At 42.2% G+C, this 26,340-nt stretch overlaps 3 protein-coding genes across 6 annotated transcripts in view; all 3 read left to right on the top strand.

Annotated features, from left to right (window-relative positions):
• Positions 1-6,171, top strand: part of ca10a (carbonic anhydrase Xa) — a 48,055-nt gene extending 41,884 nt beyond the window's left edge. The window contains exons 7-9 of the mRNA XM_054754406.1: positions 3,353-3,507; positions 3,654-3,828; positions 5,962-6,171. Of these exons, the coding sequence (XP_054610381.1) occupies positions 3,353-3,507; positions 3,654-3,828; positions 5,962-5,984 (353 nt within the window). The 3' untranslated portion in view covers positions 5,985-6,171. The remainder of the gene's footprint in view (positions 1-3,352; positions 3,508-3,653; positions 3,829-5,961) is intronic.
• A 618-nt stretch (positions 6,172-6,789) lies between these two features.
• Positions 6,790-11,264, top strand: adprm (ADP-ribose/CDP-alcohol diphosphatase, manganese-dependent). Of its 3 annotated transcripts, none has more exons than XM_054754392.1 (3): positions 6,790-8,039; positions 9,284-9,396; positions 9,980-11,264. In XM_054754392.1, the coding sequence occupies exons 1-3, from the start codon at positions 7,466-7,468 to the stop codon at positions 10,145-10,147; spliced, it is 855 nt and encodes a 284-aa protein (XP_054610367.1). In that variant the 5' UTR covers positions 6,790-7,465; the 3' UTR covers positions 10,148-11,264. The 3 variants fall into 3 exon arrangements, with proteins under 3 accessions (XP_054610367.1, XP_054610347.1, XP_054610356.1); XM_054754372.1 differs by having other exon boundaries at positions 9,284-9,409; XM_054754381.1 differs by lacking the exon at positions 9,284-9,396.
• Positions 11,265-11,453: 189 nt separating this feature from the next.
• map2k4b (mitogen-activated protein kinase kinase 4b) lies at positions 11,454-25,814 on the top strand. 2 transcript variants are annotated; one of them, XM_054754360.1, is made up of 12 exons: positions 11,526-11,660; positions 12,639-12,674; positions 14,319-14,421; positions 14,700-14,874; positions 15,906-16,025; positions 16,132-16,251; positions 16,341-16,392; positions 18,332-18,459; positions 18,555-18,632; positions 18,748-18,896; positions 19,121-19,166; positions 21,745-25,814. In XM_054754360.1, the coding sequence occupies exons 1-12, from the start codon at positions 11,549-11,551 to the stop codon at positions 21,856-21,858; spliced, it is 1,233 nt and encodes a 410-aa protein (XP_054610335.1). In that variant the 5' UTR covers positions 11,526-11,548; the 3' UTR covers positions 21,859-25,814. The 2 variants fall into 2 exon arrangements, with proteins under 2 accessions (XP_054610328.1, XP_054610335.1); XM_054754353.1 differs by lacking the exon at positions 12,639-12,674 and having other exon boundaries at positions 11,454-11,660; positions 21,745-25,813.
• Positions 25,815-26,340: the final 526 nt, after the last annotated feature.

Genomic DNA, 26,340 nt, shown 5'->3' with positions numbered 1-26,340 from the left:
GATATCGACAGAATTTTTAAAAATGATCATACCCGAGTCCTTATGACTAAGTTCAAGCACACCTGTTGTGCGAGGTTAGTCTGAAGACTAACCTTGCATTTAGTGTGAGCGGGTAACAAACTAACAACAGACTTAACAACTCACAAGTTCTGACATAAGTCATTGTCCGAGAAGTGTTTCTTGTGAGTGGTAATATGGCGGCCGCGTGGCTTCACAAGTCATTGACCAATGGCCTATCGAGATTCTTTTAGTACAGATCAGTACACCAGGAAAACTGAAATCCGACCAGAACCGGACTTAGGGCACCAAGTGGGGGGTAAGTCTCTGTTGATCGGCTACACCAGGGGTCGTCAATCTTGAGCATCAAAGAGCCATTTCCACCTAATTAAAACCAATTTGGAGCCACAAATCCCATGTGACCTCTAAATTGAAGGTAACGCTAAATATATAGTTTCCTTCAGCGTATTGTCACGCTCCTTTTCTGTCGTCCTGTTTTTCCTGACGAGCCACACCTGTTGCCACCTGGCAATTAGTCATGTTTCTTTAGCCTTTTCTTAAGCCTTCTCCGGCAATTTTGGATCAACATTTGCAATAAAAGTGTTGTAACACACTGATTAGTTCCAGTTCCAGTACCACTCTCCATGTCGTGCTAGTTACCAATGGTCATTAGCGACAAAGGAATCTAATAAGCAAAGTAGTTCACCAGCATCATGGTTCTCACTGAGTTGACTCACCACAAGACACTGGCCCTTGCACTTCGGCGAAGAACTGCATGGCACCTGCTCAACTACGACACAGAACTTTGAAAGGCGCATGATGGCGTCAGAAGAGACTAGCGTAGTGAAAAGAGACCCTCTGGACTACACTGTTGATGGGGATGTCATACAACCTCATGTAAAAAAATCCTAACTATCCCTTTAAAAGAAATTAAAGAATGGGCACTCAGTCGTTATGCCTTATGAATATAACAATGTTGACGTTCAAAATGACCACAATTGGTTGATAATGAGGAAGTGTGTGTTGCTGTTATGGACAGCGCTACGGCAAAATTGTTGGACTGCTGTTGGTGTACTCGGGTCGGCAATAAATTTAAAAAAGAATGTCAGACTATGTGTGCCTCCGTCAAGACTTACAAGACGTTACTTGCAGTGTTGCTTTTTTTATTTTTAGTCTTAGTCTTTTGGACGAAAATGCTTCTTGTTTTCGTCACATTTTAGTAAATTATATGTGATATTTCAGACCAGATTTAGTTGACAAACTATGAAAATATTAAATTTAGAATGAAGGAATCATACTTTGCGGAAATTCACTTATTGCGGTCGGGTCATCAACCAATTCATCGCAATAAGTGAGGGATGGCTGTAGGCTGTTCATCAGCTGATCAAAAGTTTAAGAAAAATACCCAAACCTCCGCTTAAAATAGAAATCAGAAATAGAAATCAACACACTCGGCTGCAAACCAATCCAGTGAGGGTTGAAGATCACAGGCCGATGAAGCCAGCAGCACCACATCATCTGCAAAAAGCTGACACCCAGTCCTGCAGCCACCAAGCCGGATCCCCTCAACACCCTGGCTGTTCCAAGACATTTTGTCCACAAAACTAATGAACAGAATCAGTGACAAAGGGCAGTGGAAACGAGTCTGACTTATTGCCGGCAATGCGGACTGACACCTGTCATACAAGGAGGAACCGCCTGAAATAGGTGGTCCAGTACACCATACTTACTCCCCACAGGGTTCCTGTAGGGAACACTGCTCCTCCTGAATCCGAGATTCAACTATGAGGGAATGAGGGAACACTGTATTTTAAACTCTGCATTTTCATTATTTTGGTTCAAAATACACTGTGGTGCTGTGTAAAGGCAACACTGTCATTATCCAAATACGAACTGTATACAGTGGATCCCCACCTGTTTGCGATTCAACATTCGAGGCACCGCACATTTGTGGATTTCTTAGCAAAAAAAAAAAATGCTTTTCGTTTGGGGGGAAAACCGACCTGTTCTTTGTTTTTTTCCTCTGAAAATAGGCATTTTTTTCACAGAAAACCCATCTCACTCACCCCAAGTCAACATACAGTGGTACCTCGGTTAACATCCGCTCCGCTTAATGTGTTTTTTGATTAACATTCAAAGTTTTTAGTAAAATTTTGCCTTGGCTTGTGTTCACCCGCTTGTTTAGTGTCGAAAACATCGTCCGGTTTGTTTACGCCGCCAGCTTGGATCACGCGGCGAAGACATCTTGTGATACTTGCATGTGATCGTGCAATGCATTGTGGGCCATGGGCGCCATTGAAGGACAACAGCGTTTGTTTATATCAGAGTTGTAGAGAGATACACAAAGTAACTAACACGAGCAGAAGAGAAATGCGATGGACCGTACAGAGACAAGGGTGCAAGACCTCTGAATTTAACGGCTTAAGAGAAGACGGCTCCGTCATTGGATGTGGTGCACACAAATTGTACTCCGGTTCCCATGTAACAGTCTATTAACTCGGCGGTGCATCGAGGGTGACACTCTGTGTTTCTGCCTGTCTCATTTTACATCCACAACAAACTGTGTTTTGTGTTAACATTTTTGGGTGTCTGGAACAGATTAATTGGATTTACATTATGTTCTATGGGAAAATTTGCTTTGGTTAGAGTCCGTTTTGGTTTGAGTCGGATTAATGACATTAACCAAAGCACCACTGTAATTTAGAAATACTTGATAATAAAGCATAAAATGTACAGCATACATGCGCGTAACGACATGACTTAGGTTCAAGATGGCTGTGTCTTATGTGGCTGCAGCAGAATTAGCTATGTCACAATCCGTTCTCAAAACTTGCAGCGAGGTGAACAAGTTAATACAGTATATGATAGTAAGTCGTGATTGGAATTACAACAGGCAACAAGTGTGGCTTGTGTAGACGTGGCTTTGGAAGAATGTCTGCATCATCTCAGACTGCTGGCGAGGAGGACCCGGCAGCTGCGTACCACCGCTAGTGGTAGTGCTAGTGGTGCGACAGGAGACGGAAGTGCAGTTGTCGCGGTAGCCTGATGACCAGGCTAAAGGCATCTGTCCTGTCAATCATCTTTCATTGTCATTTATTAGTGGTAAGTACAGATACGTTTTACCACTTAAAATGTGTAACACGTGTGTGTGAAGCATATGATTGGTGTCAAAAAGGCATTTTTATGGGTGTGTCCATTATTTGCTGCTGTTCGCTATGCACGGGAGCCTCGGAATGTAACCCCCGCGATTAGTGGGGATCTTCTCTTGTTGAAATAAGCTATGTGAAAGTTGATTTTCATCTACCTGACCGTTGACCATCCTGTTTTTGTCTTCTGACTGCTTCTTTCGCTGCAGATGATGCGTATCTTCTGACAGGCCTAAACATCGAGGAGATCTATCCAGAGACGAGTAGTTTTATCACGTATGATGGTTCAATGACCATCCCTCCATGCTTTGAGACTGCCACATGGATACTGATGAACAAACCAGTTTATGTCACACGCATGCAGGTGAGCTTATCTAGTCTGTCAAGATCACAAATGCAGATAAGAGTGCAGACTGGCACAGCACTGATACCTTAACTATTCTGCAGACCAGACTAGGATTATTAAATCCTAACTAGCCTGACTTTTTCCCGACCACTTCTCCTTCTCAGATGCACTCTTTGCGCCTTTTGAGTCAAAACCAGCCATCTCAGATCTTCCTGAGCATGAGTGACAATGTCCGCCCAATTCAGCCTCTGATCAACCGCTGCATCCGCACCAATATCAACTTCAACATGCAGGGCAAAGACTGCCCCAACAACAGGGTTCATAAGCTTCAGTACAGAGGTAAAGTGCAGATCTGATTTTAATTACCCTGGAACGGAATTTAGGTCAACACTGCAGTGGAGATGGGGCCTAGTGGTTAGCATGTTGGCCACACAGTCAGGAGAATCTCCATTGGGCATCTCTGTGTGGAGTTTGCATGTTCTCCCAGTGCATGTGTGAGTTTTCTCCGGGTACTCCGGTTTCCTCCCACATTCCAAAAACATGCATGTTAGGTTAATTGGTGACTCTAAATTGTCCATAGGTATGAATGTGAGTGTGAATGGTTGTTTGTCTATATGTGACCTGCCATTGGCTGGTGACCAGTCCAGGGTGTTCCCCGCCTCTTGCCCGAAGTCAGCTGGGGCAGCGGCATAGAAGATTGGAATCCCTGACTGAAATCCCTCCTGAGATGTGTGCAAACCTGGGGCCCGTTGCACTAAACTAGGTTAAGGGATTAAGCCGGGATATCTTGGTTATCCTGGCTCAATTTGTCCCTGATCCAGTTGCACAAAAGTGGGATAGTGGATGCTGGGATATTTTATGACATATGGAGATTTATTTTGTGCAGCTATCCTGCTCCAGGTAAGGCTAAAGTCCAGGCCCTTATCTCAGTCAGTGGTCACCATAAATGGAAACCAAAAATGAGTTCACTGTCCATTACACATTGTTATCACATTCAACTACACTGCTCAAAAAAATTAAAGGAACACTTCGAAAACACATCAGATCTAAACTGGGGGAAAAATGATCTTGAATATCTTTCCTGAAAAAAGTAGGTGATGTATTAGTAACAAAATGATGCCACATAATTTGATAGAAATGAAAATGATCACCCTATAAAGGGGGGAAATCAAAGACACCCCAAAAATGAAAGTGAAAAAATGATGCAGCACACTGGTCCATTTTGCCAAAATGTCATTGTAGCAACTCAAAATGATTCTCAATAGACTGGCTGGAAAGAAAACCGTTTGCAGTGTCTCGGCCCTCCATGGCACGAGTTTGACACCCCTGCCGTATAGGCTGCTGCCCCACGTGACCTGGCTTTGGATAAGCGGAAGAAGGTGGATGGATGGATGGATGGATGGATTGGTTTCCATAGCTTCTACCCGTCCATTAATTTTTCTTCCACATCTTCCAGATGTGAGACAAAAATCCATGCATGTCCGCCTTCCCCGTGGTCAAGTGTAGATTGGTCAGTTTAGAGTTTTCGACAATCCAGCACAGCACTGTTTTGTCAATGTTGCGCGCCATCCTTCCCTCATTTGTGAACGAACACCCCTGCCCCCAATACTATAAACTCCTCCAACTGAGAAAGGACTTTCAATAGCATGTTTATTCATTTACACAAATGTTTGTTTTTCTTTCACATGTTATTTGTAAAATCCTTGGGGACCACCGCAAACACTGGGATGCTCACTATTTACCATTTTAGCTGCTGGTTTCTCTGCTGTGCATTTTAAGACCTATGAACCAACTTTCCAACACATTTGAAATCTGCAGTGTGTCATGAAGCTTCAGTTGGCCGTCACTAGCAATAATGGGTGTCTCTTGTAACCTATGGCAACGGCAGCACATAATGAGGAGTCAAAATGCGGACTAGCGCACTGCACACTTCCTTGTTTTCCACCAGTCATATGTCACTCACACCCAGGCTACGTCTATATTTGAGTGGATAAGTGCGTTCACACTGAGAAGTAAGGCAAAATGGTGACCCTCAATAATTGCCATCTTGGCTACATAGCAGAAGGGGATGGACTAACTTGAAATAATGGTGGCTGAGGAGCAACACATAGCAGTGGAACATCACAGAAGAATAAGATAAATATTGATCATCATTTCTGGAATATGCGTAAGTAGGTGCACAGTATCGTTATTGAAGTGAACTGATGGAAGCCCCAGTCATGCATGAGATGCATTCACTGACCTGAAATTTAGAAACAGCAACATAACATTAATGAGCCATAATCTAAAATCCATGTCTGAATTGGCTGAGAAATAAAAGTGAAAGTAGTTTAAAAAAAAAAGAGTGGCATAAAGCTCTCTAGTATGCTTGTTGTTTTTTTTATTTCTTATTTGATTTGTTTCCGATTTTTATAATTGAAATAATGTTAAAACTCAAGCTATATACTACTTTTGTCTTTTCTTCTCTTCCAGTGAATGAATGGTTACTAAAATAGGATCCATCTGAGGAACACAAGTGTCTGAGGTGAAGAAGGAGAGCAACGCAAAGCATTTGGGGGACCACTGAACAACCAAAGCGTGTCTCTCATGATGTGATGGAAATGATTATTGATTGTATACAAAAATAGGGAACTTTGTAAAGTATGCAGAGTGGCTCTGCGTTTTTTTTTTTTTTTTTTTTTTTACAGAACTGTAAAGGGTATTTAACATACACATACAGCCGTCCAATCCCTTCCCTCACTGTACAGCTACATCAGACATTTTGAATCTATGTCGGACATTTTGATACTAACGTGTTTTTGTCAGAAAAATTGAGAATTTGATTGATATGTTATTTAGCATTTTCTTTCTATCTGCAATTTGAAAAATATGTTTCATTTCCTCCATGCAATCCAAGTTTTTCTACAGCCCCAGAGCATCAAGTATTCTGGTCACATTTGTGTGTATTTTGATTCTAAGTGTAGCAAATAGCTTATTATGTTAAAAAGTAAAACATATTTTAAATATGTCATTGAAAAGTATTTTTTAAAAAGGAGATTGAAACATTGAAAAGATGTTGGCACAATTACAACACTGCAGCAGCGTAAGTTGATGTATTTTTTCCTTTATAAATTACAATTGTCATACACTGTTTGAATAATCTTATCAGCCCAATAAATTGGTCTGAAGCCATTCCGTTTTGCAAGTGCTTCACTAACTTTGAAGTATGTGAGGTTAACTGAAGGGTACTGTAGGAGACGGGTTGCAGGTTGGTGCGTAGCACTGGCTATATATTTGTATGCAGGAGTGGAGAGGGGCACTGGTCACGTGGGCGTAGGTGGGCGTATACGGAAGCAATAAAGGGCGCGCACTTGCCGGTTTCGGCGAGAGAAGTCTGGGAAGCAATATTTTTGTTGCTATTTTATCCGTTAAACTGATTATATTAATGTGAATTTGGAGCTGAGTATCAGTTTCCATACTGTCGCCTCTTGTCCATGCTATGCTTGTTGGCCACTTAGGACGCCTGTATTGCACTTCCGGTTGCATCAACGGAAATGGAATATGGAAAGACCATTATTTTAAAAGTTATTACAATTATTGTTACAATGAAAAACATATAGAAATGTTTTTGGGTCGTTTTTGCCCCTTAATGCATTATATGGGTTGAAATACCCAAAAAAGTCGTAATTTTTTCAATCTTGTGTTTTCGCTATGTGAACTATTTTGAAGGTACAAACCGGAAACAGCTGTAGACATTGCAAAGCCTTTTGGCGACCATAGAGGAAAAGTGATATGTATGCAATGAAGCAAGCTGACGTATGCCAGGTACAGTTTGAAAACAGGTGGATAGTCTGATCTCAAAGTCCGCCATTTAAAACCAAGAAGAAGAACCACCACATCACCGTCCGCCATTAAAGCACATCATAATAAGAAGAACCTCATCCATTAAAGCAAAGAAGAAGCGACATCGTCCGTCATTAAAGCAAAGAAGAAGAGAATGGACGACTGTTGTGAGAGAGAGCCGCTGTTTACATTCGGTGTGATAGCTGACATCCAGTACGCTGACATCGACGACGGCTTGAATTTTACGCAGACAAGAAGGCGGTTCTACCGGAACAGCCTTCAGCTGCTCAGAGAAGCCCGGGAGACTTGGTCTCAGTCGGCCACCCGCCCGAACTTCATTCTCCAGCTGGGAGACATCATCGACGGCTTTAACAAGGATTACGGCGCCTCGAGTGCGGCACTAGATCGGGTCCTGGAAGAGTTTAACCTCGACTCCATGGAGGTGCACCATGTGTGGGGAAACCATGAGCTTTATAACTTCACAAGAAGCGAGCTGTTGCATTCTCGGCTAAACAGCGCTGTCCTTGCCGACAGGAGCTCCAGTGGAACCCGGGCGGGTGGAGACATCTATGCCTACAGCTTCAGTCCCTTCCCCGGATTCACGTTTGTTGTGTTGGACGCGTACGACGTTAGCTTGCTGGGCGTAGAGGAGGACAGTTCGCGGTACCACAGTGCTTTAACTTTAATAAAACTACACAACAACAACGAGGACCTCAACTGCCCCCCAGGTAAACCACATGTACTGTACTTGTATACAACGTATATTGTCTATCCTGTTTACATAGTGCAAGCGTTCAATGAACAGCTCCAGAGACACAAACACACTGTATATACTGTATACAGTATACGTAGACATTGGGGTGTCATAGGATCTCGCGAGATTGAAGAATGACAAGTTTCTCTGTCTCGTGGCTAAATTAATTAATCACACATAAATGAAAATGAACCGAAGTGTCTGTGCGCGTTGGTTCCATAGTGGATTGAACAGAGAGAGTGAACCTCTTGTCAGCCATTCAGCCTCTTTTCCCAGTACGGTTAGCAAGTTAGCAAGCAAACGTGAATATGAATGAAGGCGCAAAACGATAGTTTCTAAGCCGAATGCCACAGCTCCAGTGTGGATGTGCAGCAGAGCCTTCGTCCCGACAGTCAGTGCTTACTGAGGCGTTTTGATCGGCGGAGTAAATATAAAACGAAACGAAATGCAAGCTTCCAGTACAGTTGAAAAGTCAACATTTCGGGAAATGTTCAAATGTTTGACGGACAGTGCGACTTGCCTGGGAGAACGTACATATACATGTCACAAAAGGCAATTCCTGAACTGTATAAGCGAGCGAAAGAAGACGTGTTGAAGGACAGTCAGCAACATGGCATTTTACTCCCCTACTACAGATGGTGGTCCAGCTCAAATATGATCCCTTATATTAGTTTAGCAATACACTACATGACTATTTATGTATTTATTGTTTTTATTAGAGTGTATTTTTTTAACAGAGACAGGGTCTATACAGGCAGCTAATGTGGCTCACACAGGTACATTATGCCTGAGTACCATCTAGTGGTTCAAATGTGAATTACACCAAAAAGGTTAAAAAAATGTCGATAATATTAATTCTCGACGATAATTTGTAGCACAATTATCGAGCAGCAAAATTTGTTATCGTGACAGGCCTACTCATACTGTATGTAAGGATCAGCCGATCGCCGATTCCCCAAAATTGAAGACTTGACATACTTGGTAGCGATACCCCATTTTGCCTAATTTCAATGCCGAAGTGCCATTACGGTACCGACCTTTGGTGCTCAGGAATGTGTTGTCAATCATTAATCAATAGTCAGAACCACTAGTAGATATACTTGTGGTGTCTCTGTATTTGAACTCTTGTCAGTATCAATAGATCAAGTTTTATTTAGTATGTTTCACAAATGTACTCAGCAAAACAAACAATGCAAGCATTTTCTTTACTTGTCTCAGTGGAATTTGACAGCCTGAAGCAGAGGTTCGCAAAGTTCAATGGCGGCTTCAGTATGACCCAGCTGGACTGGCTCAATTGTGTTCTGTCCTCGGCTGACAAGAAACAGGAGAAAGTGTGTATTGTCAGTAAGTAACACCTGTTTTGCATTTTTTATTTTAATCCAATCCAAGCTAAATGATAGAGACGTGTTCGTTTAGGGCCCTATGGAATCTGTTAGATTTTTTTCCCCAAATTTTTGTTTGAATTTTTTCTAATTTCTTTTTTTTTTTACCTTTTTCACCAATGCAATTCCAACTGTGTTATTAATGTAAGATATTTTTTATGACACCCTTATTTTTTATGACAGCATTTCATTCCCATTGTGTCAATTCCCGCAAGATGCTGTGTTTTGGGGCATTGAATGGATGGCAAAAGTCCAGTCCAAAGCCCTGAGAATGTTCACAGGCCTACTTTAGGTTGTGGGTCGAACTGAACTTTAGCTGATGAGGCTTTGCAAAAAGCTCTGGATTTGTCTCCCGGAAGCAGGAAGTGCTCCCAGTGACGCTACAATATATGTTTTTTAATTATTATGGAGTTATTTCAGTAACCATTGTGGGTTTTATATCATCCACGTCTGTATCTTTGTAAGGAGGGTCGACTTACAAAACCAGCAGGGGATCAAAAACGTATTTTCCACTTCTGTTTGAACTTTTCAGGTCACCTCCCAGTCCACCCGTGCTCCACAACCCCCATCTGCTTGGCCTGGAACTTCGACGAGCTCCTGTCCATCATCCAGCGCCACAGCAGCGTGGTTTGTTTCATTGCAGGACACGATCACGACGGTGGATATTACTTGGATGAAAGCACCGGAGTGCACCACTTGACACTGGAGGCGGTCATCGAGACCCCACCTGGCAACAACGCCTTTGGCACCGTCTCTGTCTATGAAGACAGGATGGTCTTGAAAGGGACCGGAAGGATTCCAGATGTAGAAGTTTTATTTCCTTGATTGCCGCTGAAGATTTCTCAACATTTAGCTCATATTTTGGAGGAAATGTTTACTGGTTGCCTTATATGAAAAGAAAAAAATCAAATAGCCATGCTGCATATCCCGCCTTTAAAGTATTTGCTCCATATTCTCTTCTTTTTAATCCAGACTCATGATGATTTGAAATCATCCATTGTAAATATTCCCCCTACAATAAGCCACGGGCCGCTCCTTGGACGCCCCTGGTTGAAGTGCTGGGGATCAGTTGCTTCAGGTTTGATGACAAGGATGATGGATGTTTTCAGAAATAGCTTTGTTACACTTTGCACTTACATTATTATTCTGCACTGAAAGCATAATGTCAAATAAATACTGTATTAGAAAAACATTGCACTTCCACTGTCTGATAAATTATGAATGTACTGTATACCAGTTTGTCCCTAACCCCTGGAGTGTACTGTATGTTGGAAGTACCAGGTTCCCTGCTGTGACGTGTGTTTATGAGCTATTTATGGTGACACAATCAGCTCAATTCAAACTGACAGTGTGAAATATGACAATAAATATAGTTGCATCTGTGCTTGTGAACAATCATTGTGATGAAGCAAAATATACTGCACAAGGGCTAAGGTCAAATATTGTAGAAGAGGGATCTAAAACGTATCTTTATAATATATATATATATATATATATATATATATATATATATAATAAAGATACTATATAAATATTCTTTGTAATTTAGTTTAATATTTGTACACTGTATTATATATAATATACTGTATATATTTTTGTATATTTTACTGTATTTACTTATTTTAACGTTATTTTAATATTTGTATCTTTTATTTTGTTTTTATTATTTATAGATTTAGAATATATTTAGCTCCACGAGGGTTGCAAAATGAGTTTGATGCAGTGCGGTTGCACATCCCTGCAAAGATTGTTTGTTATATGTCACGGGGTTAGCAGAATACTTAATAAAGACAATCTGTCTAGCAATTTAATGTACTTATGACTATTTAAATGTATAAATAAAATAAAAAATATATAAATATTTTAATGTGGTATGTTTCGCATTGTTTATTTTGTGTTGGTAAAGATTGTAAACGTTTCCAATGTGCTTCTGGTTCGTCCTCTATCACGTGAAGGTAGCGTCGTGTGCGACGTTGAAGTGGCGCAGTGTCCCGCCTTGTCCCGCCAGTGCCCCGTCTTGTCCGGTGTGGAGGCGGTGAGAGTACCAAGTTCCAGTATCTGCATTGCAGCCTGAGCGCTGCTGCCGGAAGTCAACACAACAATGGCGACTCCCAGTCCTGATAGCAACTCGTCCAGCTCTAGCAACAGCTTCAGCATTGTAGGATCCACGTCGCACCACCTCCACCAGCAGACACACAGCAGCAGTATGCAAGGTACTCCATGACAGCACTGGATCGCTTTTTACACCACAACACTTGACTTTTAGGGAAAATGTAGCATTGTAGCGCCCAGAAAGTAGGAAGTCGTGTAAATTTTATAGCTTACATAGGATTGTTTAGTGAGAACTTTCAAAATAAAATCCCACATTCTGCATGTGCGGTTGTTCCCGACATTAATAGAATGCCACGTCATACCGTCCAGGAATTATTACGTCAGCATTTAGCGAATGTCAATGCCAAACCAATTTTGTTAACCATAACTTAATGAGGGTATTGACACGAGGCGTAGGTTACCCTGCCTGCTTTTATATTGAAGTATGCATTTCACAGTTTCCGCTTGCGCCTTACAGCTTCGTTTAGCTAGCTTGACCCAGATACAGAAGCAACTTCAGTGCTAGCAATGATGCAAGTAGCCGCGTTTAGCCTCATCGTCAGGCCTGTGTGTCACTGCGGGGTTTTGCATTTTCCCAGTTTTGATCAGCATTCACACAAGACCGACGAAATATGAAAACGTAAAGGTGCATCTAATAATAAATATAGAACCAACCACACTGACGTGCTGTCGTCCTGCTGACAGCAGCAGTGAACAAGCTAGGCCTGCATTCAAAGTATGTCTTCCACTATTTTCAAGCACGACCTGAAATGATAAAGTTGTACTAATGCTCTTTAAATGCTGGTCAATTACAGTTGAACCGGGGAGTCACTGTATTGTTGCTATTGCACATTCCATGTTTTTAAGCATCCGCATGATCAGTTGAACATTCCTGACACATTATTGGATATTTTATTCCTGCCTAATATTAGGGATGTGTTCATGTTTTCTGCTGAATGCCATTTCCACTCATGGAGCTTTACCGTCTTGCATCACTATGATAAACAGCTACACTGTCCTATCATATTAAGTCATGTGGACTTGCATTCCTGTCTTGTGGCACATGTGCAGTATCAAATGTTTTGTCTAAACCCCTACAGATATCAACAGCTGCTGGAGGTGTCAAAATGAACCAGGTATTCCCCTTTACCTTGCTGGGCTTTGATGTGGGAAGTCATATGTTTTACATACAAGATATACAGATATACAGTGATAAACAAGCAGGCCAACGCAAGCCAAGGCAAAAATTGTGGCAAACATTTTGGTTGTTAACAGAAAAATGCACTAACCGGGGCGGACGTTAACCGAGGTACCACCACCACGTGCTGTCCATTCAGCTAAACCAGGGGTGTCCAAAGTGTGGCTCGCAGCTTGTTTTGCAGATAAAATTAAGATTACATTTTAAAAAGCAGGGTGGGGGGGGTCATTATTTACTTTCGAGTAGAACCACTTTATGTATAGCGCCGCCCGACCTTTAACGACAGCAGCTCAACATGCCTGATGTGGGCCGGCTGTTGGCTAGCGCTGCTAACTGCGTGAATCAACGTCTATGCACGTGCTGTCCTCGGTTTACCCTGTTTTCTCTGTGCTACGCCGTCTTGTGGTTGCGTAAGCGCTCCAATAATGAATTTAAAACTTAATTTTGGTTCTGTGAACACGAGAGTCGCATGACAACTAGTTCCTGAGCAGTGTGCCGTGGAAGAATATACTAGCATGACCATCCTGGTTTATTATTTTAGATGAGGATGGTATTGTAACGTCTACCCGGATGTTGTAAGGACGACAAGGAGGTGATCGATCAACAATCTTTGTATTGCAAAAACAAAACAGGCTACTGTCGGCTGGAACCATGCCACCACCGAATGACATGGAAAGGTTGATAGTGCTTTGGTTGCTTGTGTCACGACCATGCATGTGCAATCTACGTCATCCGTCAACCTGTTTTACGGCAGTTTCAGATGGTAAACATCAGCCAACACGATTTATGCTACGCATGTGCAACATAACGTCCGCGTGCTAGCAAAGTCTTTTAATAAGAGTCACTCATAAAGTACCCCCCCTTACGTGAAGTATGGTTATTGACCATTTATGTTCATACGTTTAAAAAATAACTACCACGGCACGTGGTGTAGCACAAGTGCTGTCGTAAATATTTGTGGAAGGAGGAGGTCTCGCGCATGTGCAGAACTGATGGCGTTTCCAGTACGTATCGCGTAGTGACAGCTTGGTTTAGCATTGCTAGCATGCTACCATTAGCATGTTAACTTTTTAAAATTATTTACTTACTTAGTGTTTTCATGTTAGGTGTTAGGATGCATACTGTTAGCATGTTCGCATTTAAGCCATTTTCGTAGGTATAAACTTACAAAAAGACGACGCGCTATAATGCTCGGTGTTAGCATGTTAACAGCATGTTAGCTTTTTTTTATTTTGAAAGATATAAACTTAGGTAGACAGTGTTTTCATGCTTGCTGTTAGCATGCTAGCATTGTTAACATGCTAATGTTGGAATGGTAAACATTTTCTCAGATATTAACTTCTATAGACCCTCAGCACTGTCATGCTAGGTGTTAGCATGCTAGCGACAGCATTGCATTTCGGTGTCAATGCCAGCATTTGCACGCAATTTCTCCCCAAATTGCACATTTTTAGTTTATGTTTGCCCATGTCAGATTTAGACTGACGTTATTAAAGTGAGAATCGTATTATGTTGCGTTCCCTCACACTCGTCGCCATGTTTTGCAGTGCATGATGTGGCATGTGCATGTTTGTTCCACCAGGTAAACGTAAAGCGTTGAAATTGAATTTCGCCAACCCCCCGGTGAAGCCAGCGTCTCGCCTCCCGCTCAATCCAACGGCGCCCTCCTTCCAGAACCCTCACATGTGAGTAACAACTGCCATGTTGGATTCATCCTTAAAGTCTTTTTTTTTTTTTTTGCACTTTGCACTTTATTTCGGTGTTATACGGATGTTTGTGCCACATACGCTGCTAATCACAGGTTCACCCCAAATGTAACTGTAGTGGAGTGATCGCATTACAGCCAGCTAAACGCAAACACACAGGCTCAAACACACATTTCAAATATTGCGCATCCGCAAGCATGCACACGATCTCATGGCTCCATCCTATCTTTTTATGTCCCGCTGTCACGATCGTCAAGAGAGCGGCTGAGGACGCACAGCATCGAGTCGTCGGGGAAGCTCAAGATTTCGCCTGAGCAGCACTGCGACTTCACGGCGGAGGATTTGAGGGACCTCGGGGAGATTGGCCGTGGGGCGTACGGCTCGGTCAACAAGATGGTCCACAAACCCACAGGCCAGATCATGGCAGTCAAGGTGACTTCTTAACCTGGTGGATGCAGTGGGGGAAATTAAGTGGAAGTTTACCCCCTTCCAAAGACAAGAAGAGTCCATTGTTATGCTAGGTTTATTTTAGCAATGAATTTGCAAGTTGCATTTCCTGCAATTAAAATTAGCATTGAAAATATTTACATTCTGTTTTTGTTAAAACCTATCATAAAAATGGACTTTGTAAGGGCGTAAACTTATAAAATCAGCAGGAGATTAAATATTATCTTTCCCACCGTATTGATTGGACAACCACGATATACAGCAAATAGAGTACCGGTATGTGAAATATACTGCAAGTCTGCAGTGATGCTCCGTTGTGGTGAAGAGGGAGCAAAGATCTCAATTTAGCGGTCGACTGACGTTCCTACCCTCACCTTTGAGCTTTTGTGGAGGCGGGGCTTCGTGAGGCAGCATACGCTAACGTGAATGAAGGCACAGAAACCATGGTTTCTGAGGCGAATGCCACAGCCGACAGCCCCAGTCTGGGAATATTTCGGTTTTAAACAGAAACAGGTGAGTGCATGAACGCAGACGAGCAACATGGACATTTTTTTTCTCACAGCGAAGCCTTCGTCCCGACAGTCAAAGCTTACTTCGGCGTTTGGTCGGCGAATATAACCAAAACAGTGCAAAATGGTGCACGCTCACAGGCGGTGCTGCTCGCTACATTGCAAAAAGAAATGCAACCGTTCAATTGGGTTATGCGACAGAAATATTAAACGACGTACGTACAGGAAGTGTCAAGCTCATTTGGCTCACACAGGAGGCCTCGAGGAAGAGGCGGGACACGTTGGCTAGACTATGTCTCTCAACTGCCCTGGGAACAACTCGGGATCTGCCGGGGGGGCAGGATAAAGTACCTGGGGAGCGGGAAGTCTCTGCTGAGGCTGCCGCCCCCGCAACCCGGCCTTGGCTAAGCGGAAGATGGATGATTTTACAGTGCATGCATTTGGATTGAGTGCATTTGGTCCTTAGTTTATACCTGATAAGAAATGATGTCTCTCTTCCGCCCTTAGAGAATTCGCTCCACTGTGGATGAAAAGGAGCAAAAGCAGCTGCTGATGGATCTCGACGTGGTGATGAGGAGTAGCGATTGTCCGTACATTGTTCAGTTCTACGGGGCTCTCTTCAGAGAGGTACGCCCAATACCACATGTGGTAATGTTGTTAGAACGTCACCAATGGGCAAGCATTGCCTGCTTTAGGTTGGATCCAGCTGTGACCTTTTGTATTTGTGTTCCAGGGGGACTGTTGGATCTGTATGGAGCTTATGTCTACCTCATTAGACAAATTTTATAAATATGTATATTGTGCATTAGATGATGTCATTCCAGAGGAAATATTAGGCAAAATCACTTTAGCAGTGAGTACACTCGCCCTTCATTTCCTTCAATTTCGTGCCATCTCAGCGATCAGAACCGCACTGTTGACTTGTGTCTTCTTCTTCAACAGACCGTCAAAGCACTGAACCACTTAAAAGAAAACTTGAAAATCATTCACAGAGGTGAGCTGAAACATGATTGGTCAGCTGAGGCCGTTCATTGTTGGGAAACTGTGACTTTTTCAAAATAGACAAACTGCGCCACCTAAGCTTACAGCTTCGGTCTGGCAGTTCGTTTATCACGGTTCATTGGTTCCAGACCTGACCGTGATAAGTTAATTTCCACAAAGTAGGGGTCCTTATTTGTCAATCAAACATTTTCATAGTACCTTCTACATATGGTTTTGAACATTATTAGAGCCCTGTAGACGTGAAGTAACACCCCTATAGTTCCTTTACAATTGTATCACCCAATAGAGTAGATATAATCAGAGAAAATAAGACATTTAAGACATTAATAAGAGTCGTGCTCATGATATAATCAGAGAAAATAAGACATTTAAGACATTAATAAGAGTCGTGCTCATGTGTGTTGCAATAAATGTGTTCCGGACATGTGGACAGGAAGTGACGTCGGTGGTTCAGAGTTGGAGTTTTAGCTGGATTATGGCCACAACAGTAGCCTGTGTTGTTGATGTTGTGATGGTTGTTGGTGTTGTAGTCGTCCGATCACCGGTGTGCAAAGGCCTTCATAAAACGGCTTATTACTATTATTGTTGTTGTTATTATTATTATTATTATTATTATTATTATTATTATTATTATTATTATGTTTATTGTTGTTATTATTATTATTATTATTACTATTATTATTATTATTATTATTATGCTGGCACTTTCCTCACATTTTTGAGGGCCTTAACGTTCATGAAAACTCCCCAAAATTTGCAAACGTGTCATGTCTGGAGAAAAATGTGATATTTCGGTGGTCCCGAACACGAACAACAAAATGCATTCAGTAGCGCTGCCTTTTTACATTTTGAAAAAATTATCCCATGCCACCAGTTTCACAGGACGTCACCAGATTCGGTGGAGACGTCAATCGTGACAGGGCGCTCGAAAAAGCCTCAAGAAGCCATGTTCTCAATTTCAGACGTCTCTGGTGGCAATTTTAGAGGAAAAAACGGGTTGTATTTCAACCAGCTAGTCTTAGACACTTTGACCAAATGAGCGCAAATGAAATCGTGGATCCTGGACAGATGGCCGATGTTCTATTGCGAAGGATTTTAGGCTGTCCCATAAAATGTGGGCGAGTGTGGCAACAAACTTTGCTGATCAATCAGATCATTTGCCAATAAACTATAAACGTTAAGAACTACAAGATCAGATCTTGGTCACAATTGGAACATATGATGAAGGCTGCACCTTGAAGCTATACATAGGTCACTTCCTGCCTTCGTCTCAGTGCCAAAAGGAAATGGAATGCGCACGCCCTCCAACTTACTTGATCCCTGAGTTGCGTGGGGTGCGAGGGCCCGTTCTAAGCTTGCTTATTATTATTATTATTATTATTATTATTATTATGTGAGATCATTCACACCTGCAGTAAAAGCCTGTTGTTCCGGCGATCAAGTCTGGTGCTTGTGTGTTACTAGTGACACTTTCAATGCCTCATACTGTATTTGCATTCTAGGTCATTTCACCATTTTTATGTTTGATAATGCTTTAATTTAGGCCAAGAATGCGTAGGATTTGCTTAAATATGCATATTTTTGGACTAATAGGCCACAGTCAACCACCGAACACCAATCATTTGTTAATGAATTTTTGGAAAAAAGCGATAGAGTGAGGGCGCAATGTTTGAACCACAAAGGAGTGAGGGGTGACTGTATTTGGATTGGGCTGACGAACGTGTGCACACATCTCCTCCACAGTTCCACTTCACAGCGTTTCATAATAAAACGCAGCAGAAAGACTCCAAATGAATCCACATGGACGTGTCTTTCAACAAGTGCCATCACTCTTTCACACGAGCTAGAGAGCAGATGATCAGTTGTAAACACCTCCACGAATTACTGATCTGAGCTTGAACTCCCGCTGTTCTTGCTCTTTACCGTCCCAGACATCAAACCTTCCAACATTCTGATGGACCGAAAGGGTAACATCAAGTTGTGTGATTTTGGGATCAGCGGCCAGCTTGTGGACTCCATAGCAAAGACCAGAGATGCCGGCTGTAGGCCCTACATGGCAGTAAGTACGCTCTTTCCCCTACCGATGCATTTTGAACATGAAAATGTCCATTATCGGTCCAATCCCCCTGTAAACCAGCAGCTTGTCTTTTTCAGCCTGAAAGGATAGACCCCAGTGCCTCAAGACAAGGCTATGATGTCCGCTCTGATGTGTGGAGCTTGGGAATCACCGTGGTAGGAATCTCATCATCCATGCCCTTTCCTACTTTTCTACTTTTCTACTACACTAAAGTGCTATTAGGATTTGTAGCAGCTGTCCGAAGCCGTCTGGTTTGTGCTGTGCTTCCAGTATGAGCTGGCCACTGGAAGGTTCCCGTACCCCAAATGGAACAGCGTTTTTGATCAGCTGACACAAGTGGTGAAAGGAGAACCTCCTCAGCTCAACAACTCGGAGGAGAGGCAGTTCTCCCCTAAGTTCATCAATTTTGTTAACTTATGGTAAGCAGCATGGAAGGAGGGTCGTATCATTGGTCACTCTCCCGCCCTGCATCCGCCAAGACGTACAGTTCATCCGCGCTGTAAAATACACCTTTTTTTTTTTTGTTGTGACATTCCCTTCCACTCCGTGCTGTGGCAGCTTTCTAACACCACCGCACAGTCAAGCATAATTCAACAGTTTACTTGTCTGTTGTGGATTTTAATCTTGCACTTTTCTCTCCCAGCCTTACAAAGGACGAATCCAAAAGGCCAAAGTACAAGGAGCTGCTGGTAAGTTCTTGACTTCTTTGTTTCCGTGGCAGTAGACACTTATATAGGTCACTTTATTAGGTACTAGGAGTGTAACGGTACGCCATAATAAGGGTTTGGTACGTACAGCGGAGCCTTGGTTAGCATCATTATTCATTCCATAAAGTTCGACGCTAAGCGAATCGTTAGCTGAATACATTTTTCAAATAAGAAATCATGTAAATCCAGTTAACCTGTTCCACAAAGCCAAAAATGTTAACATAAAACATGTTTTTACAGTTTTGTAATTACAGTTTGGAATGGAAATGCATATAAATGATGAACGAAAGGGACAAATGAACATTCAAGGTTACTTTTACCTTTATTGATTGTTCCCAAAGACACGACGTGGCAGCGCGATCAACTACCACCACCTTTCTGTTATGACATGGATTATTTCTTGTTTCATCGTGGTTATCACCTCAATAAGCCAAAATGTAGCCAAAGAAAGTTGAAAGTGCCAGCATTGTGAGAAACACTATTGAATTCAAGAAAAAAAGGGAAGGTTGGTGGTGGTTGATCTTGCTACCACATCGTGTCTTTGGGAACAGTCATGTCAAGAATCACGTCTTCAGTGAAGGTCAAAGTTAACTTAAATGTTCATTGATGCCTTTCATTCATCATTTATATGCATTTCCAATTGTTTTCTGCATGTAAAACTACAATTTTGTTAACATTTGTGGCTTTCTGGAATGGATGAATTGGATTTACATTATTTCCTGTGGTCAAAATTTCAGTTAGAGTCGGACGGTCTGGAATGAATTAATGACTCTAACCAAGGTTCTGCTGAACTTCTAAAATCTCAGGACACAGTCAGTACGTTTCCATGCACGCGTTACTCCAGACTTGTTAAGCAATAAGAATATTCCTGTTTGTTAATGTTAATCAGTATTATATTTATATTTATATTATTATATATCAGTAAGAAACTTACACTCGATCAAAATTTTAAGGACGGTTGAACAATTGAAAGAATTTACATTTTGCACTGTTGGATGTGACGTAGAGCTTCAAAATGCAAAAAGAAGAAATGGGAGCAACACAAAATCATTTCTGAGTTCATTGCAAACAAGCATTAATGTGAAATAGGTCATCAGCTGATCAAAAGTTTAAGACCATAGCTCCAAAAAACCCCAAACCCCCTGAAATAGAAGTAAAACATTGAGAAAAGGGGTCAGTAATGCGCCATGCAGTGGCATGGCTCAGGTGGTAGAGTGGTCGTCTCCCAACCTGACGGTTGCATGTTCGATTCTCCGTCCTTCCGTGATCCTTGGGCTTGGGATACTGAATCCCCAGTTGCTCCTGATGCTGCGTCATCAGTAGGTAAATGTGCTAACAGTGTCAAAGCGCTTTGGGTGCCTTGGAGGTGGAAAAGCGCGATACAAGCTAAAAGCCATTTACCAATCTTGTTAAAATGGGCTTGGGCATGCTTGATGCCAGTGTTGCCATCCATCCCCAAATGTTGTCAGTTGGATTTAGATCAGGGGAACACGCAGGATGGTCCAAAAGAGTGCGTTTATTTCTCTGGAAGAAGTCCTTTGTCAAGCGGGCATTGTGAAGTGCAGCGTTGTCCTGTTGAAAAAGCCAGTCATTACCACACAGACGAGGGCCTTCAGTCATGAGGGATGCCCTCTGCAACATCTCCACATAGCCAACTGCTGTTTGACGCCCCTGCACAACCTGAGGCTCCATTGTTCCATTGAATGATCATGATGGACCCCCTCCACTGTGCCGTGTGGGAAACATCTCAGGTGGGATCCCCTTGTCATGCCAGTAACGGTGGAAGCCGTCGGGACAATTACGATTACTTTTTCTTTTTTAATCAAAGAATAAAACTTTCTTCCACCTTTCAATGTCCCAATTTTGGTGCTCTCCTGCAAATTCCAAACGGCCAATTTTGTAGCCCCTGCAGATGGCGTCTGATGGTTATTGGACTGCACTCTGCACCAGTTACAACTTTCATTTAGCCTGAGGATGGTCCCGTGTCTTACAGGATGGCCAATCGGATCCTTCGGCCCAAATGTTTTGGGGTCTACTACTTGACTTTGTTGTTCCATAACCCTCAGGATGTTTGAAGAAGTTTCCAATGACTGTCTTACTGCGTCCAGCCTCAGCAGCGACGGAGCGCTGTGAGAGGCCTTGCTGATGCAGCTCAACAATCCCACCGCGTTCAAAGAGAGAAAGCTTTTTTGCCTTTGCCATCAAGAGATCATGACAGTGTGAATACCTGACACTAAATCACATTCAATCCACATTTTTACCAAGATTTTGCCCTTTTAACGCTGTGCATAAACTTTTGATCAGCATATTTCGCTTGAATGCTTGTTTGCTATGGTAGTGGAATAAATGGGGGTCAATCAAGCATATGGCAGGGGTCTCAATCGACTTTTTAATAACCGCAAAATGGCTTTGATTCGTTGTTTAGTTGGCTGAAAGGTTTTCCCATATGTACTGCATTGTGATGAATGTAGGAATACTGCGTGCATGCAGATGGAGACATTTTCAATGTGTACAGGCAAGTGCTGTCTTTATTCTCGTCTTACGTTGGTGTCTCACGCAGAAACATCCGTTCATTCTCATGTATGAGGAGCGTTTTGTGGATGTTGCCAGTTACGTGTGCCGCATCCTGGATCAGATCCCCGCCTCTCCCATCTCGCCCATGTACGTGGACTGAGGGGGGTCGGGGGTGCAGCGAGTGGGACACCCCAAGCTCACCGTCTTTTCTCCTTGCCAGTTTGGTCACATTGTAACAAAGAGAGGAACACGAGGGGGGTACAGTGAGGTAAATATTGCTAAGAGAACCCTTCCGCCACACATCACCTCGTTTACCATCGCTTACTGAATCCAAAGCAAACCAAATGAAAAGGTTGAGCAATGGTGCTCGTGGAAAAAAAAAAACACACACCTTTAGGATTGTGCGTTGTGGACTGTATGTATGTGTGTATTTGCGTGTTCACCGCTGAATTGTTGACGTATACAGACCCACTAAACACAAACGTGTTTGTCAGGGGAAAGAATAGTGTGGCTTTGTCTCTTTTTCCCCCTCCTGTCTTCAATATTTAATCCGTGACTCGTAATACACAATAGGACAACATTAAATACTCTCACCAAACGCTCGGCCCATCTTGCACCTTCCCTGTAATGTCATTGAATTGAAGTCACCAGGATGTTGCTACAAATAAGTCTGCTTGGAATAGCGTACCGTAGAGCTCTAGAGCCATAGACTTAAAAGTCCAATTTTCAGTGTCTTTTTAGAGATGATAGCGGCATATTTGTTTAAACAGGAGCCATCTTCTGAACGTGGACGCCTCGCTGTTGCCCCCTGCAGAGCTGAGGGTGTACTGCATGAAAGAGCACCGGTCTAGTTAAACCAAATGGTTTTTACATCAAGGGGTGTCCAAAGTGCTTTTTTTTTTTTTTCAATTGGCCCTGGCACATTCTAAAATTACAATTCAACAAGAAAACTAAAGAAAAACAGCAAAAATTATTAAGTATTTTTAATAAGTACTTTTCTCAAGAATAAACTATTCTCAAGAATATAACTATTTGGAGAATAAAGTCAGAATATTAAGAGAAAAAAATTCATTAAGTTGAAATATTAAAGACTAAAAATTCAATTTTTTTTTTCATATTATGAAAAACCAAGAATAAAGCTGCAATTTTAGGAAATGTAGGTTGTTAATATCACAATAATAATGTTATAATATTGCAACATTATGACAATAAAGACATAATATTCTAAAGTTGGAATGTTTGTAAAAAAAAGACGAGCAAAAAGCGTAAGGTAAGGAGGAAAAACTCCTTGATACCAATAATATGCTTGATGCAGGCTGTTTTTTTCTCCAAATATAAACACCTTTGCATATCTGCATGGGTTGGTGTAAAAAATGTAAAAGGGGCCCCCGCATCCTTGCATTTTTCAGTATGCGGCCCTTGTTGGAAAAAGTTTGGACACCCCTGGTTTACATTATTTGGGCGATGATTGACGAGCCAATAAAAAGCTTTGGTGGGTTGGATGTGGCCCGCAGACGGCCTCATGAGGACCGCTGGTTAGAGCATTGATCCTCCACTGGTGGGGTGTGACCCAAAAGTGGCTTGCAGGCCTGGGCAGAAAAATCTATATTTGATTTCCATGAATGCACCTTTCCATGAAGGACGCTTAACACTGACATCCTGACGCGACACACAGCTGCAGATATCCGCTGGAGAAGAGCGGGCCATAAAGAGAGAGAGAGAGACTGCTGGAGTTCATGTTGTGTTGCAAACACTTGCTTTTGCATATAACATATTGGAGAAGTTTGAGTTGGAAAACGCTTGTCATTGAGGGGTGTTGGTGGGTCCCGCAGCGAAACCAGTTGAGAACCGCTGGGTTAGAGTATCAACAACAAGCATTATTTGGGACTTTTTATAGGTGTGCCCATTATTCGTGGATTTTCGCGGGGTTTTGGAACTTGGCTCCACTGTTCTGATCTGGTGCAACTGTAAAGAGAAACTAAAATGGAATTAACCTGACCTTCTTGGGGGGGGGGTGCCCCCACATTATGGTAGGGGAAACACTGCTATTGGAATGTAAGACATGTTATACCTTAGGGGTGTCACCAGACGAGACAAGAAGATATTTTAACAAAAATGTAAAAAGTATATAACAATATATTGCAATCTGCTCATTTACTTTCTACTACGTTACACTTTTCTGCACTCCGCACTGCAAGCGGCCCCGCCTCCACCCACCAAGGCTCACTCCATTCATGCCATTGTTCTATGGAACAAACGCAACAAGGTGCTGAAACCGATGCACAGAGTGAACCCTCTTCCAGCCTGTTTGGAGGCGAGAGACGAGGGAAACGGACACAAACTGCAGTTGGCAGCTAAGAATGCACGTAAAGGGACACGCCTATCCCGACTATAAAGCCTTCTGAAAAAACCTCCAAGAAGCACCAACAACGCTGCGTTGACATGAGATTATTATTGTTATTAACATCGTTACGCCTAATAACTACTTTACAGGCGTAGTGACACCTCGCTTCACCACACATTCGCTCACAGCGGGTCAGGTGGCTGTGTAAACACACACCACCTTACCTTTCAATATTATTGATATGAAGGAGCTTTACTAAAACGTTAAGCAAAGACGTAAATGGCTACGTCTAATTCCGATTTCTTTTCCAAAGAAATGCAAAGTGTGACTTCAAAACAATGACAATACACGAGGAGCACGCACTGGCCGAGCGGACGCTTGCCTGATGTAAAGTTACGTGATGTCCACTGATGATGTATATGTGTTTTGTACATAGTGCATCAAATCTGCTGTTCTGGGCAGGTTCTGCTAGACCGTTGAGGCTTATTCACAGAAAATAGCCAAATGTGGGAGCGTGAGCCTAATGAGCAGCCTGCTAGCACTGTATAGTTTTACTTCTCATCCACACTGATCACACATCCACCATGCTGCATTACAAAGGCAAATGGGTGTAATTATGTATATTTGAAAAATACACGATATCACGCTAAGGGCCACGAAACAGATCACTTGTCACTTAAGATACTCAGCAGTTGCTCCAAGCATGTCTCCCCAGCTTGCACTGATGATGATAAAATGATGTGTTCTGTTAACCCATAAGAACCCAGAACCATTTGTGTTTAAAGTTATATGATGCTGATCTTGTTATATTTGACAGCCTATTAACGAGTGATTAACTGGCTTTAAAATGAGCTTTAAAAGGTAAAAGGTTAGCTTTTGGAAATGAGCAATGAGCTCACATGTGCTTACCTGGCCAACTCTTTGCCGCACTTCCCCAACATATCCGGCGAGAGTCACATGACACCCACTCCAATATGTTTCCTATCCGGGACTTGATGAGTTCAAGACGAGCAGAAAGCTGTAGGGCGCTTTTTAAGAGTTGCTAACACGCGTGCTGGGTTCTTATGGGTAACCGGGAGAATTCTGTCACGACTGATCTGCATGTATTCACCTGTACAGTAATGCAAACCTAGGGAAGAAAAATACATGTTTGTTCTGAACCTATGGAATATATTTTCTACCTCGCATCAGTAGGGGTACATGTATAAATTGCAATCCACTAGAATGTTCATATTAAAGAAATAAAATAATATGAGGGGCAATTAATTATATTGTATGTCTATCAAGGATTACAAATAAAGTTCCTTTGGGAAAATAATGGCTTTATATTGCATTGTTTCAATTAAAAAATGGACACTGGAGCTTCTGTCAAAAATCCACAGTATACAGTGATGTGAGAAGTGTTTGCCCCCTTCCCGATTTCTTCTTTTTATGCACACTTTTTCTTCTTTGTCACACTTAAATGTTTCACATCATCAAACAAATGTAAATATTAGTGAATGACAACACAACTGAACACAAAATGCGTTTTTTAAATGAAACATTTTATTATTAAGGGAGAAAAAAAATCCAAACCTACATGTCCCTGTGTGAAAAAGTGATTGCCCCCTAAACCTAATAAGTGGTTGGGCCCCCCTTAGCAGCAACAACTGCAATCAAGCGTTTGTGATAACTTGCAATGAGTCTCTTACAGCGCTGTGGAGGAATTTTGGCCCACTCATCTTTGCAGAATTGTTGTCATTCAGCCACATTGGAGGGTTTTCCAGCATGAAGCGCCTTTTTAAGGTCATGCCACAGCATCTCAATAGGATTCAGGTCAGGACTTTGACTAGGCCACTCCAAAGTCTTCATTTTGTTTTTCTTCAGCCATTCAGAGGTGGACTTGCTGGTGTGTTTTGGATCATTGTCCTGCTGCAGAACCCAAGTTGCTTTCAGCTTGAGATCATGAACAGATGGCCGGACATTCTCATTCAGGACTTTTTTGGTTGACAGCAGAAATTATGGTTCCATTTAGCAAGTCTTCCAGGTCCTGAAGCAGCAAAACAGGCCCAGACCATCACACTACCACCACCATATTTTACTGTTCATATGTTCTTTTTCTGAAATGCTGCGTTACTTCTACACCAGATGTAATGGGGCACACACCTTCCAAAAAGTTCAACTTTTGTCTCGTCAGACCAGAGTATTTTCCCAAAGGTCTTGGGGATCATCAAGATGTGTTTCGGGCAAAATACAGACGAGCCTTAATGTTGTTTTAGTTCAGCAGTGGTTTTGGTCTTGGAACTCTGCCATGCAGGC

Source organism: Dunckerocampus dactyliophorus, chromosome 2 (assembly GCF_027744805.1).
Source record: "Dunckerocampus dactyliophorus isolate RoL2022-P2 chromosome 2, RoL_Ddac_1.1, whole genome shotgun sequence".
Lineage (NCBI taxonomy): Eukaryota > Metazoa > Chordata > Actinopteri > Syngnathiformes > Syngnathidae > Dunckerocampus > Dunckerocampus dactyliophorus.
The sequence above is the reverse complement of the archived record's forward strand: the minus strand, read 5'-3'. Positions and strand labels throughout refer to the sequence as shown.

Excerpts from the sequence above, each read along its gene's own strand:
- map2k4b (XM_054754360.1), top strand. The coding sequence starts at position 11,549 with ATGGCGACTCCCAGTCCTGATAGCAACTCGTCCAGCTCTAGCAACAGC. Across the intron at positions 12,675-14,318 it reads GAGGTGTCAAAATGAACCAG|GTAAACGTAAAGCGTTGAAA; the intron begins GTATTCCCCTTT and ends TTGTTCCACCAG. Across the intron at positions 14,875-15,905 it reads GCCAGATCATGGCAGTCAAG|AGAATTCGCTCCACTGTGGA; the intron begins GTGACTTCTTAA and ends TTCCGCCCTTAG.
- adprm (XM_054754372.1), top strand. The coding sequence starts at position 7,466 with ATGGACGACTGTTGTGAGAGAGAGCCGCTGTTTACATTCGGTGTGATA. Across the intron at positions 8,040-9,283 it reads GGACCTCAACTGCCCCCCAG|TGGAATTTGACAGCCTGAAG; the intron begins GTAAACCACATG and ends TACTTGTCTCAG. Across the intron at positions 9,410-9,979 it reads GGAGAAAGTGTGTATTGTCA|GTCACCTCCCAGTCCACCCG; the intron begins GTAAGTAACACC and ends TGAACTTTTCAG.